At 43.2% G+C, this 18,460-nt stretch overlaps 1 protein-coding gene across 2 annotated transcripts in view; it reads right to left on the reverse strand.

Annotated features, from left to right (window-relative positions):
* The window catches only part of hectd3 (HECT domain containing 3), a 68,986-nt gene that overhangs the window by 12,248 nt on the left and 38,278 nt on the right, over positions 1–18,460 (reverse strand). For both annotated transcript variants that reach the window (XM_068036985.1, XM_068036986.1), the window contains exons 12-20: positions 15,401–15,453; positions 14,170–14,234; positions 13,448–13,551; positions 11,296–11,415; positions 9,723–9,812; positions 7,340–7,546; positions 6,785–6,914; positions 3,857–3,931; positions 2,430–2,511 (exon numbers count right to left, since the gene is read on the reverse strand). In XM_068036985.1, the coding sequence (XP_067893086.1) occupies positions 2,430–2,511; positions 3,857–3,931; positions 6,785–6,914; positions 7,340–7,546; positions 9,723–9,812; positions 11,296–11,415; positions 13,448–13,551; positions 14,170–14,234; positions 15,401–15,453 (926 nt within the window). The remainder of the gene's footprint in view (positions 1–2,429; positions 2,512–3,856; positions 3,932–6,784; positions 6,915–7,339; positions 7,547–9,722; positions 9,813–11,295; positions 11,416–13,447; positions 13,552–14,169; positions 14,235–15,400; positions 15,454–18,460) is intronic.

Genomic DNA, 18,460 nt, shown 5'->3' on the forward strand with positions numbered 1-18,460 from the left:
AGTGAGCTCATTTGACTGCTCCACTTCAAAAGGTGAATTTGAGCGCAGAATGCAGCCCATTAAGACGTGCCAGGAAATTATTGCATGCAGCTGCGGATTCAAATATAGCAAACGTATCATCTACATATTGGAAATATGCAAGAGGTTAGGTGTCATTCCCTCAAAGACATGTTTTTCATGGAACCCAACAAAGATGTTTGCGAGAGCTGGGCCTCGAAAGGATCCCGTGGCAACACCATCTTACAGTTCCACACGCTATAAGATTGGCCTTATGGGCAACCTTGTAAATAGGGCCTGAGCCATTTGCTCACCATGCAAGCTTGATGCTGAAATAGGGTGAATCAAAGACATCCTGCGTGACAATGGCTACCCTGATCAGATCATTTCTCGCTGTTGTGACGGAAACCACACCTTCCAAAATGAAACTTATTAATTTCATCACATAGAACAACATTTTTGAACTGTTACTGGACATTGAAATAACGTGTTTTAAAAAGACCACAGAACAGTGGCTGAAAACATGGCTGTACATTTGCATTCTAAAAGACAATGGCATGGAGAGACAATGGGAATACTCCCGGATTCAATTAGCCAAATAGGATTTGTCAATAGTGAGGATCAAGAGACATTGAGAGTCTTTGAATGTGTCTAGTAAGCTGTGAGGAATCCACAAACTTCGCAGGTGAGGCCATCTCAAGCAAAAAGCTAGTCACATGACTAATCTGCTGGCCAACCTGGAGTTAACTGAATTGTACTCACAGAACAGTTTTTGGAAGAGACTGCAACTGAAGGTCTCCTTCTCTCTGTCTCTCACACAAAGTTCCAGGGACCCATGGAAGTAACTCAAGCCTCAAGACAGAAGACCAGTGAAACAAGCTTGAAAGTGTGCACTGGGCCCCAACAAGAACTGCAAGACTTAAATTCAATCAAAGACTTTACATCCAACCCACAACCAGTAACTGAATTTTCATCTACCACTTTAAACTTTCCCCCCCTTTAATTCTTTCTCCTCCTCTGTGTCTATTTGCGTGTGTTTATTGCATGCGCATGCTAGCGTGGTTGCATCGTGTATTTTTTGTAGTTTTAAGGCTAATAAACTTACACCTTTCTTCTTTCAATCTGAGAAAACCTGTCTGGTTGATTTCTTTGCAATTACAATTAGAGAGCAGTGAGCAAGGACTCACTGAGGGGACGCTAAAAAAACACGGTGTTTTAAAAGTGAAACACTATTACGGCCAAACCAAGAAAAGGCCGAAGGGCAGCCATAGACACCTTTCTCACCTGGTCCTAACACTGTATATCGGGCAAACGTATGAACGGGCCTAAGGCTGTCATTTTTGGCCCTGAAAAGTGCCCAGTCTACCTCAAATTACCCTGGAAGGGTAATGTATCCCAAAAAAGTTGAGCAACAGGTAAAGTTGGCTGTTTCACGGTGCTACTATGCAGTAGCAACACATGTGGTGTTGGCCACTAACAGGATACTGCCGTCAAGCCTAAAAGATATCCTGCCTATCACACAAATGAGTAATGTGATATATGAATTTCAATGCCAGTGTGATGCTAGGTATATAGGTAGTACATCCCAAAAGCTGGCAGATCATATCAAACAACATGTCCCTTCCGCTAGTCGCAACGGGCAAGGTACAGGCCTTACCCAACCAGCCCGTGCTCGCAAAACTCAAAACACAACGTCCAACATTAGATGTGATTCTGCGATTGGACAACATTTGCTAAATAATCCACAGTGTGCGAAGAATTATGCTGACAACCAATTTAAGATTGTCAGTAGGGCTTGCAGTGTGGTGCATTTGCGTGTACTGGAAGCTACACATATTAATACACAGGGCCCTGTTCTTTGCAGACAGAAAGAACATGTACACACATTGCACCTGTTTCAGCTGAACAAAATAAGTGACAACCATTCGCTGATTCGTTCCTCAGGGCAATGCCTTAACCAGAGTCAAGCTGCCTGGTTTAAACTGCAAACAAAGATTGGCAGTTAACTGTCAGTCACCGTAAACTGGTGCATTCTCCATGGCGACACCTTTATTAATCAGAGCTCACTTGCCAACCAATCAGCACTCTCTTCTCATACCAGTATAAGTTGTTGTTTTCCCTTACATTGGTTATTATTGCGTATTGTCCTGATGAGTGCAAGATGAAAAGCTTCGACAATATGTCTCTATTTTCAGCAATTCTCAAGTTCTGTACTACCAAACGACAATTTGTACTGTGGTAAACTGTTGGCATAAATCACTCCAGCACTCCTCAGAATAACTTTTCATTTTTTCACCATTGATTTTTTAAAACTTTTGCTTCCCTAGTTCCCATTTGAGTGCAGGACACTGGTAGCGCTCTCCCCCAGCCCATTTTTCAGCACACTTTTAAACACCCAGGGCAAACACCATCCAACAATCTAAGCCACTTACCCTGACTTGTCTGGGTAGATGAATATAGGGGCAGGCAGACGACTCCTTCCTGTAACAAACCTTAAGAATCGACTACGATCCTCTGAAAGATAAATAAGAAATTAGAAAGTAAATACAAGGAAGCATCTTCCATCTTCTCCCCAACTGCCAAAAATAAACCTTTAGACTGAAATATTAAAAGCAGATAGCAATGAGCAGTTAAGTGTAACAGATTATTTGCGCACAAGGCAATGGCTACTAACATCACAAATCACAGTCTTATACAACAGGCTTGTGTTAAAACCAAGAACAAATATGATCAACTGAGGGCTGATTTAAGTGGGTCTGGATGTGACAGTTGATTGAACTGGTTAGTTGTGAGGGTTGGGGAGGGGGCATTGTGGGTGCAGACAAAAATCCAATCTCGCAATGCAATCCCTCCTACAATGGTATGCTGGGAAGAGCCATTCAGTAAGTAATTAGTTCAAAACTTTAGTACTGATGAGTTAGGTCAACCAAGAATCTCTCTCCGTGCATAATGGCAATTCAGCTCATTTGCATCAAATAACTAAACGTACTGGAAAAAAAGTAACAGTACCTTATCATTGGCAGTTTATTGCTCAGGTCTCACACAGACTAAAAAATGACCGAGACTGTCTCAAACCTATTTCACTTCAGATTCTTACTGCTAGCAGAAGGAATGAACTTTTATTGGATTAATCTGTATTGGCTGTAGTAAAGAATTTGCATTTATATAGCATCTTTCACACCCTCAGGACATCCCAAACAGCTCTACTGCCAATGATGTACTTTTGAGGTGTAGTCACAAGATTCCACAAAGAGCAATAAGGTAATGACCAGATAATCATTTTTTTTTTTTAAAGGGGCTGTTGGTTGAAGGATAAATATTGGCCAGGATACCCGGGATAACTTCCCTGCTCTTCTTCGAAATAGTGCCATGGGGTCGTTTACATCCACCAGAGGGCAGATGCAGCACTGATTTAACATCTCATCCAAAAGACGGCACCTCCGACACTCCCTCAGTACTCACTGGAATGTCAGCCTGGATAATGTGCTCAAGTCTATGGAGTGGAAACTCAAATCGCAAAGGCAGAATGGCCAAGTTAGCTATTAATGCCAGCCAGTCCCTTGTAATTATTAATTATATTCTCAGACTGCATACAGGACAAAAATCATAATTTCATCATCTCTCATTAATGTGCCCTTATTGTAGTATTTCAGAGCTAGAAAAAAAGTGTTCCAATGACCTTTGGCTGTCACAAAGTGAGCTTGTCAACATTATGTCAGAAATGACCATTATATCCACTAAATTGTAGGGAATAGGCCATCATAGAATAATCTTCAATTTAGGAATCATGCAAGTATCACTCACTTTCTGGACACAGGAACCAGCTGGTTTAATATGACAGCAGATAAACGCCACTTACCATTAGTGAAATTTGTGAGCGCTTCCCAAAAATATTTAACTCTGGTATCCGACTGCTCCAAATCTTCAAAGCGAGCTAAAAAGATATTGTTCAGGTTAAGATTAAACTATTAACGAAGTATGAATTGCTTTATTTCATGGCAACTGATTCTACAGTAGTACTATTTAATAAAAATTAAAGGGTCTATATAGCTATCACAGCAGTACACAGGATATATGGGCATTAGGGATTATTTCAACTGAAGTCTTAATACCACTGTTAGGTCAGGCAGTATATTTACTTATGCCTGCTAAATTAATAAGTCTGCTCCAAGCTGCCTTGGTTTTCATACAATGGCATTTCCTGCATTGAAGGGAGGCTGAAAAACATTAGGCTGTGGTGTACCACAGAGAGGTGCATCTTCTCACCTATATTTCTCCACACCAGGAGTTCCTACTGTGACCAGTGGAGGCTGGGCACCTCAATTCAGGTAAGGAAAGAATAAATATCAGAGGTTAAGAAACTCTAGGCTTCTCTTGCTCATCTTCTAGTAGTTACTTAAAGAGCAGCAACATCAGGGAACTAGGAGCAAATCACTCATATACCCTGATCCAGGTTAAGATGTGCTGCAAATGGATACCTAAAACAGAAAGCAGAGGCAGTAGCTTTTACAAGTTTCAGTATCAATGCTGGAGTACGTACAGTGCAAAAGAATTATACACAATTCCAATGCATTCACTTCACTAAAATAAGTATCAATAGAGTTCCCCTCAAAATCAAGTTAATATAATTTGAAAAGAAAATGGAATAGTACATAATTTTCATTAAGTTAAACATGTTTTTGTATCCTTTTCCCATCCCTAAATGTCTTCAAAGACATTTTTTGCTCTCCAACAGCTGTAGTATTGTTTATTCCCAGTAATTGCCACTGAGAAGTGCAGTGGTGTCAAAAATTATCATAAAACTTTAATTAACATAGGAAATAGGAGCTGGAAAGGCCATTTGGCCCATCGAGCCTGCTCTGCCATTCAGAAGATCATGGCTGCTGTTCTACTTCAACTCCAGCCTCCTGCATTATCCCCACAACCCTTAATTTCCTTAGTACCCAACAATCTATTGACCTCTGGCTTGAATGTACTCAATGACTGAGCATCCACAGTTCTCCAGGGCTAGAGAATTCCAAAGATTCACAACCCTGAGTGAAGAAATTTCTCATCTCAATTTTAAATGGCCAACTCTTTATTCTGAGACTGTGACCCTGTGTTCTAGATTCCCCAACAAGGGGAAGCATTCTCTCAGCATCTAGTCTGCCAAGCCCCTTATAATTGAAACATATAAAAATTTATCAACTCTCTAAACTCCAGGAAATGCAAGCCAAGTCTACCCAGTCTCTACTCGTAGGACAATCACCTCATCTCAGGAATCAGTCTAGCGAACCTTGTTCCACTCCCTCTAGGGCATGTATGTCCTTCCTTAGGTAAGGAGACCAAATCTATGTACAGTACTCTAGGTGTGGCCTCACCAATGCCCTGTATAATTCTAGTAAGGCTTATTTATTCTTATACACCAATCCCTTTGTAACAAAAGCTAACATACCATTTGCCTTCCCAATTGCTTGCTGTATCTGCATGTTGACTTTCTGTGATTCATGTACAAGGACACCCAAGTCCCTGAATACAAACATTTCCCAGTCTCTCATCATTCAAAAATGTGAAGTGAATTACTTCATTACAAATTGCATTTATATAGCGCCTTCTTTCATGGAAAAATGGTCCAAGCTATTTCATAGAAGCGTAATCAGTCAAAAACTGACACCCAGTTAAAGGACAAGGTATTAGGACGGGTGACTAAGTGCTTGGTCAAAAAGATAGGATCGAGTAACTTGATTTTAAGGAGGCGAGATGGAAAGGCAGAGAAGTTTATGGATGGAATTCCAGAGCTTAGGCCGAGACAGCTGAAGGCCATCATTGGTGAGGCGAAGGGAATGGGGACAATGCACAAAAGGTCAGATCTGGAGGAGTGCAGAGTTCTTGGAAGGTTCTGAGGCCGAGGAAGTTAGAGATATGGAAGTGCGAGGCCATGGAGGGATTTCAACACAAGTACAAGAATTTTAAATTTGAGGCTTTGGTGGACCAGGAGCCAATGTAGTTCAGCAAACACAGCTGGGATGGCTGAGCTGGACCTGGTGTGGGTTAGCATAATGGCAGCAGAGTTTTGAATGAGCTTAAGTTTATGGAGGGTGGAAGATAAGAGGACAAACCACCAGCAGTAAGGTTTCACACAACATTTCCCCTGCTTGGAAACTCCCTACCAAAATCAATGCAGCCACCTGCAGCACTAGCTCTAGATCGTGGAGTTTAAGCACAGATAACCTCACTGGTTGAAATGAATTTCTCAATCGTTTACAGGACTGTGGGAAACCTGTTGCTCATTGCTACTTCACAGTAATTTCTCCCAGTCTTTCTGTGCTTCCGTAAGACATCATCCATGCTGCAGTCACTTACTGTTACATCAATTAACTACGATGCTTTACTATGTTGGGTAGAAAGGAAAACTGGACTGGGAGAAGGAAGAGATCTCAATTATGTCCTGAACACCACCACCTCCAAGTCACACACCATCATGACCTGGAAATATTTTGCCTTTCCTTCATTGTTGCTGGGTCAAAATCCTGGAATTAACTCCCCACGTAACAGCATTGTGGGAGTACCTTGACCACAGGGTCTGCAGCAGTTCAAGAAATTGGCTCACACCACTTTCACAAGGGCAATTAAGGACAGGTGATAAATGCTGGCCTTGCCAGCGATGCCCATATCCCATGAATTAATTTTTTAAAATGACGAGTTATCAGCAGCCTGGGCCATCAATCCCTCATTTTGAATGGTACTGTAAATCGTGGAAAGGAATAATACAAAATAAAAGTCTGAAACATAGGTATTTTGTACTTACTTAAACGCTTGAGAGCTTCCACTGTGATTTCAGGGTCACCACAGACTTTCTTTTCCAGCTCCTGCCAAGTCAGCAGGTCAAGCATCGCTTGGGGAACCACCTTCAGTAGGCCAGCCCTCATTGCCTGTATCTGAGGCAGACAAAAGACATGTAAACACAGGCACTGGTCGCCAGAGATTTTATATAAACTGTGCACATCCGGATGCCAATAATGAGGCCAAATATTTTGAAAGCGGAGAACCATTTGGTTAAAGCTGCAAGATGTTTGTCATCCAGGAGAGGGGGCAAAAGGGCAACAGGTTTTCTTATGCAAAGAGGACAATTAAAATGAAACAGTGAATCAAGCTAGGGCGAGTTTGCATATCCTTCAGCAAAACCTTCCTCCCCCAGTTATGGACTGCTTGCAATGGGGTGCTCTTTGGTCTGGAGTACAGTGCATGAGACATTTGTCAATGAAAGTACAAGCACGTCTTATCAAGCATTTTTCAGCATTGTTCCATCGTACCTCCCCTCCAGCTCATCCATTTTCTCTGCTGTTTTAGACTCTATAATTACCTGATCTTTGTTCTCCTTCAGTTTTGCTTTCTGTACCAGCTGAATGAACTCCTTTCGATCCTCATATTGGACGATGGTGTTGCTGCCATCAGGTTTCAAGTCCACTACAGAATGATCGCTGAGTACAGTGGTATAGGTTAGCTCGTTCCCAAATTTATATTCAAATGTCTCTTTGTCCATGGTTTCCATCGCTTCCAGCAATTTCACCTGCACAGAAGGAATGGGACTGACATCAGTGTTCTAAACTATAGCTTTTAAGCAACTTATTAGCTTTACTCCATTTAAAATACACAGATACTTTAAAAGGAATAGGCCACCTCACAGAAACCTTAATACAAATTTTACGGTCAACAATTTGCGGCTTACTGCATTTTTAAACTGCAGAAGTGTTTCACCGAACTGCAGCTGTATCATGAACAGTTTATATAGGCTGAGCAGAAGCAGTTAGATATTCCCACCAGGTGGCAGCCTGACTGTTTGTCAGGTGGTATATGATACATCGACAATCCAAGGAAGCTGAACAAACTTCAAATATGTACAATAAAAAAAAAGACTTGCAATTAGCACCTTTCACCACCTCAGGACATCACAAACCACTTTACAGCCAATGAAATACTTCAGAAGTGTAGTCACTGTTATAATGTAGGAAATGCAGCCAATTTGCACACAGCAAACTCCCACAATACAAGAAACACAAAACTGCACCATGTTAAATTTGAGGCAAGAGTTTCAAAATGACCACAGGACGTTTTAAATTCAAACTGTCAAAAAGTGCAAGTATTACTTCCACTAACCTCTAAAACATGTGGTTATCAACCCAGTTACCTATGTAAGAAAAAAGTGTTTACGAGGCTTGTGTACTTGATGCCTATAGTTATCAAAAGGACAAATATTATAGGTTTGAGACACTGCGGGGATGGGGAAGGGGAATAAGAAATGGAGGAAGCTAAACCATTTTATAGGTAGATTTTGATAAATAGGTCACAGCACAGACAGTCCTTGTTGCTTTTTATCTGTCTCACTATCCTCCTCGATTTCCCAAATTCTCAATACAGCTCTATCTTCATCTTCTCCCTACCCCACACTGCCTCCCATACCGAGAGGAGTCTATCACTTACTTTTTCTCCTTTCTCACCATCCTACACCTGTGTAGGGGCCCCAACAACCCCACTGCCTTGTGGGCGTCTCGGGAGAGACCAAGGCTAAGGGAGTAAACCCTAACAGAAAATCCGGAGCGGAACCCCGTAGGCGGTCATGTGTCACCTTTGGCATGTTTCCGGCAGTTCCTGCAGCCATACTGGTGCCAAAGGTCGTGTCCTGCACTCCTTTGGACCCCACCAGAAAGGCCGAGAGGGGGGTTTTGACGACTGGGCAACTCTCTACCTCCATAAATTTGCCCAGGCATGCGCCATGGAGAGGTCACTCCACTGACCACCTCCAGGCGCGTATCCATTGTCTCTCGAGATAAGGAGGCCCAAAAGAAGAAGAAGAAGAAACAGCACAGGTAGTAAAATAATACAGAACTGTCAAAAAAATAAGACAGCACTGAAAAGAGTAAAGTGCTCAACCTGAAGGAGGCAGAAAAAATGTATAATTGATGGCAGATGCAATGATCTGGTACTGTTAAGAATCTATTACCTGGATGTAAAAAGCTACCAAACAAATTTTGACCTTGGAGAGAGCGTAGCACCACCTCACCAGAATGATACCAGCTCTTTACCTCTCTGTCTCCTCCTTTAAGACCTCTTTCACCAATCTTTTGGTCACCTGTACTAATAATATATCCTTATGTAGTTTGGCATCAAGTTTTGTGTGATAGAAACATAGACAGCACAGGAGGTCATTTGACACATGGTGCCCTTGCAAGAGCAACTCAGCTAGTCCCATTCCCTTGCCTTTTCCCTCTGGTCCTGCAAATTTTCTCTCTCCAGATAATTATCCAATTCCCTTTTGAAAGTCACAATTGAACCTGCCTCCACCACACTTTCAGGCAGTGCATTCCAGATCCTAGTGGTCCCATGAGGCGCCTTTAGGACATTCTACAATGTTAAAAGATACTATATAAATGCAAATTGTTGTTGTTGATACTGCCCTAAATCTTCTTTCACATAAGTCATCAGAACCAGAAGGGAAAAATCAAGACTTTTAAACATTTGTTAGGATTCAAACCCAAATTCCAGAGATAAAGTGCAGCGCACTAACTCACGGCATCACCTAATTCTCGTATATTGAGAATCACTGAGCTGCAGTGAATGTTATAGACTACAGCAGAATCATGTAGCAATAACAGTTAACTTCAAACAAGTAAACCTCTAACAGATTGCATTTAGTATATTGTCTACACAGTGAGTGTAGGTCTAATCACAAAATATCTACAACTCACCAAGACAGAGTCCACTGCAGGAAAGTCTTTGGACCAGCTCACTTCCTCCCCTGCTAGTTGTTTCCATACAATTCCAGGAAGAGCCAGCACCTGGCAAACATGCACATAGCTCTCATTAGCCTAGAATATACTTAAGATAAAGATAGATTTGTAAATATTCCTTTTCTTAAGGCTAAGTCAAAACAGTTGTATCAGCTGGAGCTTTTACATCTCATCACAGTTAGATACAACTAACTCCCAGCTAAGAGGGCAGTCAGATGACCTAACAACAGCCTTCTACTAGTACAGTTTGAGCTAATAACTTATCGACACTGCTTTCCCATATTCCTTTGTTCAGGGAGGAGGTGGGATCAGGAATGGCACTTAGTTTCTGGATATTTCACTTCTTCCCATTCAGAAAGCTAAAAAGAAAATAGAAACACCCAATGTGGAAGAATTATGAAAGTGTAGGACAACCCATATTGTGACCAGCCATTTCCACGAACCCACCTTATGTGCCTTTCTCTTCAGAAACTAAAATAATCTTATTTAAGCACTAAATTGTAGACTCTTTAAATTTACAAGATTCTAAAGGGGCCTTTTGAACTGACGAATATTTGGGGAAACAAGAGGTGGCAACTACTAGGTACATCCAGGTAGCTTACTTTTAAAAAAAAATGTTCACAAACTAAGGTGAATGGCTAATACACATAACACCGGACACAAGGTTGAGTAGAGCAAAATAAAAAGAAAAGTAGTAAATAGGGATGATAAGCATCACCTTTTAATGAAAATATCAAATTTCATAAAATTTTACTCCAATTGCCATAATGTGGTTTTGAAAGCTGATGAATAAAAGCTACACAAACCATGACCAAGAAACGTGCAGCACCTGTTGCAACTCTTCTGCTGCGTGTGGCTTGCAATTATTGCACATAATGTAGTATCATTCTTTGGTCAAAACACAGGCAGCCAACATGCTCCCAGATCTTTGCCAATGTTGTTAAGTTAACCCCAAGGAAGTGTAAACAATGACCCTTCAATTTTCACCTTCCTATGGGTGTGGAAGTGCCTGGTCTCCTCTCAGTCTCTGTGGAGATGTCAAGTTGACATCACTGAAGTTTCAGCTTATAAAGGGGAACGACGGTGTTGATCTGAGAAAGTTATTCACTAAAGCTATGAGTTCAAATAGAAAGAGACAAGTTCCAAATTTGGAGAAAGGGGGGAAATGTGTAGTTTCTGGAATAAATCAACAGAAAAGGCTCTAGAAGAAAATATTAAGGGATCACCAGTCAACTACATACATTTCTAGACAGAAGAAATTGAGAAGCCTGGTGAAAATAGATAGATGGGCTTATCAATCAAAGAAGAACAGACAATGGATTTATAGGCCTTTTACTATTCCTGAAAATCTTCATTCCCCACTCCCCCTACCCAGACCTACAATAGAACGGAGTGGAGAATGGCACACTTAAAAGTTCACGTTTACTATTCCAAACACAGCTTGCCTCACGACAGCTACCGCACCCGTCAAAATCATTTGACTAAATGCCAAAGAGTTAACATAGAAAATACAAAAAAGGGAAATGATTACCAAAAGCTCTCGTCCTCTCAATGCAGCCCCCATCAGCTGGCCTATCCATTCGTACTTTCCAAATTCTTTGCAGGATGGATTAGGAACATACACATCCCGTGCTTCTCCGGTACTGTTACCCTGGGCAAGCAAAACAAACAGTAAATAAAACATTTGTTTTGTCTCCATTTTAGGCAATCCCTGAGATGCAATTGTGTTGGTGATCTTTAAAGTTAGCTATTCCATCTGCTTTGATTTTATACAGCCAGGGCCCTACCGTGACACACAGTAATTGTTGGGTTTCATATGAACACAACCCCTGGGACAGCAAGGAAACATCACTGCTACAGCTCAGTTTTTCGTATTTTGTGATTTGTCCTTTGTTGAAAAACGCTGTGACTGATTGAGGGACCCAGCATCAGGAAGGGGAGGCACCATGAGAGCCATCCCCTGCCCTTGCTGCTAACCCCCACTACACTCTCCTCCCCTGCGACCCCACCCCAGGAAACCCCTCCTGCCTTAGTTTAGCTGTGGCCTGGGTCCCTCAGCGATCCATGGTTACTGGTGGGTCCATTACTGGCAGCAGCCACCAACTCCACAGTGGCACATCTCAATTAAAGAGCTGCCGGCCTCTAATTGGCTGGCAGCTCTCAGCAGGTAGGACTTCTATCACCAGGGTCCTTAATTCCAGGGAAGGTCCACCACTGTCCACTTAAGTGCCTAATTGGCACATAATAGGCTGGATTTTAAAGGGCCCCCGACACTAGGAACAGTGGCAGGAGGGCATGAAGATCACTACGGATGAGGCCCGCCACTGACCCCGATACCGGCAGGGCCCGGCCTGATGTCAAATGAGGCGGAGGCCACATGGCAGCGCACCCCCCCGCCCCCCGATGGGACCACTACTTCCATATGTAAATAAATGAACCTATCTGAATTAATGAAGGCTGCATTTGCTGACAACTCAGCCACTAGGTGACGTTGCACTGGCACATGTGCAAATGCAGCCTGTTCAACTAAAACGTCACAGTCTGCAACGTTCAGGCAGCTGCCAGGACTAAAGATGGTGCTGCTCAAATAATCACACAAAGGCAACGTAAACACATGGCAGCACACAATGGCCGGACAGAGCGGCGGGGGGGGGGGGGTGGGGGGAGAATGGCCGGAAAGAGCGGGAGATTTGAGGGGGAGGAAATTGTCCACCACACCCCGCTTCTCCCCCACACCCCGCTCTCCTCCTGCTTCTCCTCCACACCCCGCTCTCTCACCGCTTCTCGCCCACAGCCCACTCTCTGCCCGCTTCCCCCTTCCCCCCACCACCACCCCGCTTCTCCCCTACACCCTGCTCTCTCCCCGCTTCCCCTCTCTCCCACATTATGCGATGACGTCATCTGGGCATGCGTGTACCAGTCTTGGCAATTTTGGTGATATCATCCGCGCATGCGCCAACTGGTCCTGGCAACGCAGAACACAGCGCACATGCAGAGAGTAGGAGCCCGTTTGCGCATGTGCACAGGTTGGCGCAGTTGGATGACGTCCCCACCGGCTGCGTTGTCAAGAACCACTATGATTAATGAATGGCGAAGGGCGCGCGCCAGAGAGCGAGAGGGAGAGCGCGCGCGCGCCAGAGAGCGCGAGAGAGAGAGAGAGCGAGCGAGAGAGAGAGAGAGCGCGCACCAGAGAGCGAGAGAGAGAGCGCGCGCGCGCCAGAGAGCGCGAGAGAGAGAGAGCGAGCGAGAGCGAGCGAGCGAGAGCGCGCACCAGAGAGCGAGCGAGCGAGAGCGCGCACCAGAGAGCGAGAGAGAGAGCGCGCACCAGAGAGCGAGAGAGAGAGCGCGCACCAGAGAGCGAGAGAGAGAGCGCGCACCAGAGAGCGAGAGAGAGCGCGCACCAGAGAGCGAGAGAGAGAGCGCGCACCAGAGAGCGAGAGAGAGCGAGCGCGCGCCAGAGAGCGAGAGAGCGAGAGAGCGAGAGAGCGAGCGCGCGCCAGAGAGCGAGAGAGAGGGAGCGCGCGCCAGAGAGCGAGAGAGCCAGAGTGAGACAGAGAGAGAGCCAGAGAGCGATACTGTGCCCGAGCCGCTGAACCACATTGCAGTATGTCAATACCTTCAAGGGGAAAAAAAAAAGAAATGTAGAAAAAAAAAATCACTTTCTTTGTCACCTTTTAACATACCTGATTAGATGTCCTTACAAAAAAGGGTAAAGGCACAGGACTGTCTCCAGAACTTGGGCAAAGCTCTTCAGAGATGTCAGACAGGCTGTCTCGGAAGCCACCACCTATTGTTTTAAAAGGTTGGACTATTTGAAAAATCTTCCCAACGTTACATAATTATTCTCATAGATCAGAACATCCACCAGAACTACTTATAATATAGTTTGTATAATGACTCTATTTACCAGTATCAACTGCAGATCACCACTTAGCGATTAGATCATAATGTTAATCCTTGAGTGAGGACATTATTATATGTTAGCTATAGAGAATTGCTCACTAAAGTCCGCTATGACAGTTACAAAAGGGTCAAATATGAAACAAAACTATGCCTGTGGCGCATAAAAATCATTAAGGAGAAAAGACACAGGGAGACACACAATGGATTGTGCTGAAATTTACACATGGCTTATTTTGTCATCCAAATTGCTCCATAAGATTACTATCTTGCGATCATTATTGGATATCCTCTATTTTCTATGCAGCTTACTATGACCCAACATTATCTCAAACAATATATAAACAAGGATATAAGATCTTCAGAAAAACTTTTATGAAGCTTAAAATAAAACAGCAGATGCTGAAAATTTGAAGTAAAAACAGAAATGGCTGGAAATACTCAGGTGAGTCAGCATCTGAGGACAGAATAGGCAAGTTAACCTTTCAGACTGAACAAAGCTTACCTTGGTCGATGATTCCTTCAGAGATAAATTTACATTCCCACCACTGGTCATAGCGTGCTGGCCACCTTCAGGTAAAAAACATTACTTTACAATTGTATAAGGTTATTCATGTATAGAGTTCTGTTTCAGCATCGGGACTGGAAAAGTCAGAACTGAGAAAGAGGCACTGTCTGCATTAGTATGTCATTAAAGTTAAAAAATGATGTTATTTTTCCCAACAGTTTGATTAGTTACACTCATCACTAGTAGCCTTATTCATGAATCAAACTGTTAAATAATCATCACAACAATAAAATGCAGGCCAATCTAGGCATCCCATATTGAATGTGGGGACCCATTTACAATGGACAAAACCTGAAATCACAAACCAGACCCACAGAGTTCAACGGATGCCAATGGAGTTTTAAACCAGATAGTTAACACCCTGGGCTCAAAAACTTCTCTAAGCCAGTTCCCCCAGTGTTATCATCAGCACTCAATGCTCAAACAAGCATACCCCTTCTAAAATTTAAACGTAAAACAGAAATGTTAGCTTTTTTTCCCCTCTGATTGCTGTTTCGTGGGTTACTTTAGTCTCCCTCCTTTTACAACCAAATTATTTGATAAAGCTGCTCTTTAGCTGGTTGCACAGGAATGTACAATAATCCAAAGAAGTGGAATTTCCAAATTTAATAACCCTCCTGTTCTTGCTTCCATTTAATGGATACAGAAACACAGTGAAAATAAAAGGGACAAGGAGGGAAGAAAGAGGAAGGGGAGACTATATCCTAATGCTCCATTCCATGCTGATGTAGTATGAACAACTCATTAGGATGCAGGTCTTCAGTATCCTTCAATAAGGAAATGAGTTTCAAGGCAGTAAGCAAAAGTAAGTCGACCCAGTTAGAGCAGAATTGACAAAGCCAATGGAATGTCGTGCATCTAAGTTGGTGAGGGCACTTTCGAAGAGAAGTAAAAATGGAAGGGAGGGATGGGCCATATACTTTAATAAATTGAACAAAAATTAATGTAAATTTTACTTTCGAATGAGACAAATTGTGACCTTAAAGTACCTCAGAAATATTTATGGTTTGTGATTCTACCACCTATGCAAACAGACCAATGTAGAACTAATAAGCCAGAGGTACCCTGCAATGATTAAACACGGTTTCTCTACCTACCATCAGAAAATCCCCTAGCCCACATTAATACAAGGCATTATCCACATTACCTTTTGTTATCTAAACACTACCTGTAATCTAAGGGTTTCTCGCATTTGTCCGAAGGCTTCAGACCTTCAAACATCTGTAAAACAAAAATGTCAAATATTGCAATTTAATGTAATCTGAAGAACTTGTAATCAATTTCACCTTGATTTCATTAGCGGATTCAAAATAGGTTAAAAAGTATGAAATCAAAATCAATCCAATTGTTAACATTTTTCATGCTGTTTCAATCAGTAACTTTCATAAAGAACAATTTACAAGTTCTCTGCCTGAATTATATTCTATTTAATAGAAACAGAGGGCGGAATCTTCCCAGCCCTGTGGAGATGGCTTTGGAGGTAGTGGGGTGGGGGTGGATGTCAGATAGTTATGCATCAGGATGGCTCCCCGACATTTTCTCGCCTCCAGATGAGTTTCCCAGGGGTGGGCTGCCATGGGAATCAGCAACCCTTCAGGCCAATTAAGGCCCCACTAGAAGCCACTTTCTGAACCCGCCAGCATTTTCCTGGCGTTGGACTGGCCCTGAGCTGAGTCCAGAGTCTGGCAGTTACTTGGTGGCGTCCTCCCGGCAGCAGACATCAGAGTCTCCTCCAATTACCCCAATGAAGGAGCTGCAAGGATGAAAAGGTCACAATCAATCGCAAGGAGGGGTATCCCCTTCCGCACTGATGGGCCTAACAGCTTTATTTTTTAATTCTCTGCAGGCATCAGAGCACCTCAATTTTGAGGCGCCCTCACGCTCCCCTTTCTGCCTTAGTAGCAGCCACCTCTCCCGTCGGGACTGCCAGCCATCCAAAGCTGTGGACCCTCTGATTGCGCCTCCCGATCGTTTGTCCGCTCACCTTCCTAAATTGGAATGTCAAATGCAGAGGTGATCTCTTAATTGGCTGCCTCGCATAAGATTGCTCGGGTCAGGGGGTTGTGGGGATTGGCGGACATCAGACACCAGCCTGGTCTGGACCCAAAATGATCCTGATAGCAGGTTCCCAATGCCAGCAGGAAAATTCTGACCAAAGATCACAAGATTACTATCTTGATCTCCCATTGTTCCTGACCCTATGCAGAAGTGCAGCAAGCATGCACTTCCACCTACCTGACAGCCATGCTGCTGACCCTAGTTGCATATTTTGTGGCAGGCTCTGGCTGGTGAACGGTCGTGTTTGGGTGGTCACTTGTGGGGACGCAAACTGACATGCTGCGACAGGATTCTGAGTCGGCAGCAGCTTAAAGGTAAATTCAACAGAGAGGATCTGAAATTGATGGAGATCTGCAGGAAGAGGATGTCGAGATGGATGGAGATGAAAGCAAGGTGGGCAGTATTATTTAGCATCTGGGATGAGACCATCACATGCCATATTGAGGGCTGGAACAGTAATCCCAGCTCCACCATCACCAGGTTAGAAATATAATGCAGAAAAATATTTAATAAACAAATGTGCAACGCATAAAATTGAATGACTCACTTGCCTGTTGCCCCTTTGGCACAATGTGTCTGTTGTCTGTGCAGCCAATTCTGACATTGCAAAGCACCCATGTTCACTCCCCACTTCCACAATTATCTGTCCATCAATTCCCCTGAAGAGACTGTATAATCACCTCCCATGTTACCATTTTCAGTGCCCAGCCTCTTATGAACACAAGTCTCCCAGTTTGCATAACAGCTGTTACATTTTGACACCCCAACCCAAAAAGCAAGAAGAAACCAACATTTATATTTGTCTGCAAGACTGTTGCTAGGGAGAAACAGTCTACAGGAGAAGCATGACTGATCTTCGAGATGTACCTCCCAAGAGCAGTAGGCATCCAACCATCTTGGGTCAGCCAGTGACAGAAGATAGGAAATGAAAATGTTGGTGGGGAAGTGGAAGCTGCAGATTTGCTGAGATTATGCCTTTCTTCCTTCAGAGAATTTAAAAGGGAAACCTTCCCTTCAGTTAATCTAATTCTATTGCATATTACTCTTGCTGATTCAGTGGCTACATATTAATGTTCATGAGTCCTTCATGCACCTCAATGTGAGCAAGATGGGGTTAATGCAATGGAGGAGCAGCTAACCCACTGATTTCCACCCTGTCTGCACATCACTCATCCAGTCATTTATTCTATTATTTCCAAGCTGCAGCCCAGAGATAAGCACCTGTATTAAATTTCAGAAAGCTTGTTATGAAAGGGCAATGCTGGAGCCTATCTTTACTCAGTTTAACATTTACTGTACAGAGTAAAATGATTATAAACATGTAGTTCCTCACTCAAAACCCTCCACCAGTCTCAGTAAGTGTCTGCTTATAAGTGCTCAAGTAAGACCCCAATTAACACACTCCGCCTGCATATAATCAAACAATTGATGCACAATTAACAGATTAACACCTGGGGGCACTAGCAAAGTGATCAGGAAGGGAGACCACAGGGTGAGGCATAATGCACATGGTCATGAGAAAAGGTGGGATAGGTTGGATCAAACTGATGGTGACATTTTGGATTGGAGGATCCAGAGATATCAGACCTGGGCTGAGAAGCATCAGGGCACAGATCTCATTGGCCCTGCTTTCAAATGAAAATACTAATGGAGCATCGTACTCGTGTAGAGGCACTGCAGGGCATCTTCCAGAAAGTGGTCCATCTGACTGGTCAACCAAAGGAGTTTACTACCAGTAGAAAGAGGACCATTGGGAGGCATTTTCTTGTGAATGTGGCAAAGGGCAGAGAGTAACAAAAGGAAGAAAGTCTTCCCTTTCCATCCAATTTTCTCATCTTCTCACTTAATAGCACGAGCTCATGCAAAGACAACAGCTGCTCTCCAATACTTCGTCCAAGTGGTCCTTGTTCTGTTAAGGCTGGACAGTGAATACCAATGAACTATCTGACCATGAAAGTAATCACAAGTGAGCCTGCAAAAATTCCAGCAAGTTTACTGGGTACACAAATCCTAACCAAATCTTCTTAATGCAACTCAAGGACATTAAGCCCAATTAAACTCTCCCCATCCAAGGCCAACAAACTCAAACCATTCCAGGGACTGAACATGGGACCTTTTGATCTGTGTGTTTCAGTACCATATCAGCTAGTGCCTTTCCTCAATGAGTTAC

This window comes from Heterodontus francisci, chromosome 8 (genome assembly GCF_036365525.1).
Source record: "Heterodontus francisci isolate sHetFra1 chromosome 8, sHetFra1.hap1, whole genome shotgun sequence".
Taxonomy (NCBI): Eukaryota; Metazoa; Chordata; class Chondrichthyes; order Heterodontiformes; family Heterodontidae; genus Heterodontus; species Heterodontus francisci.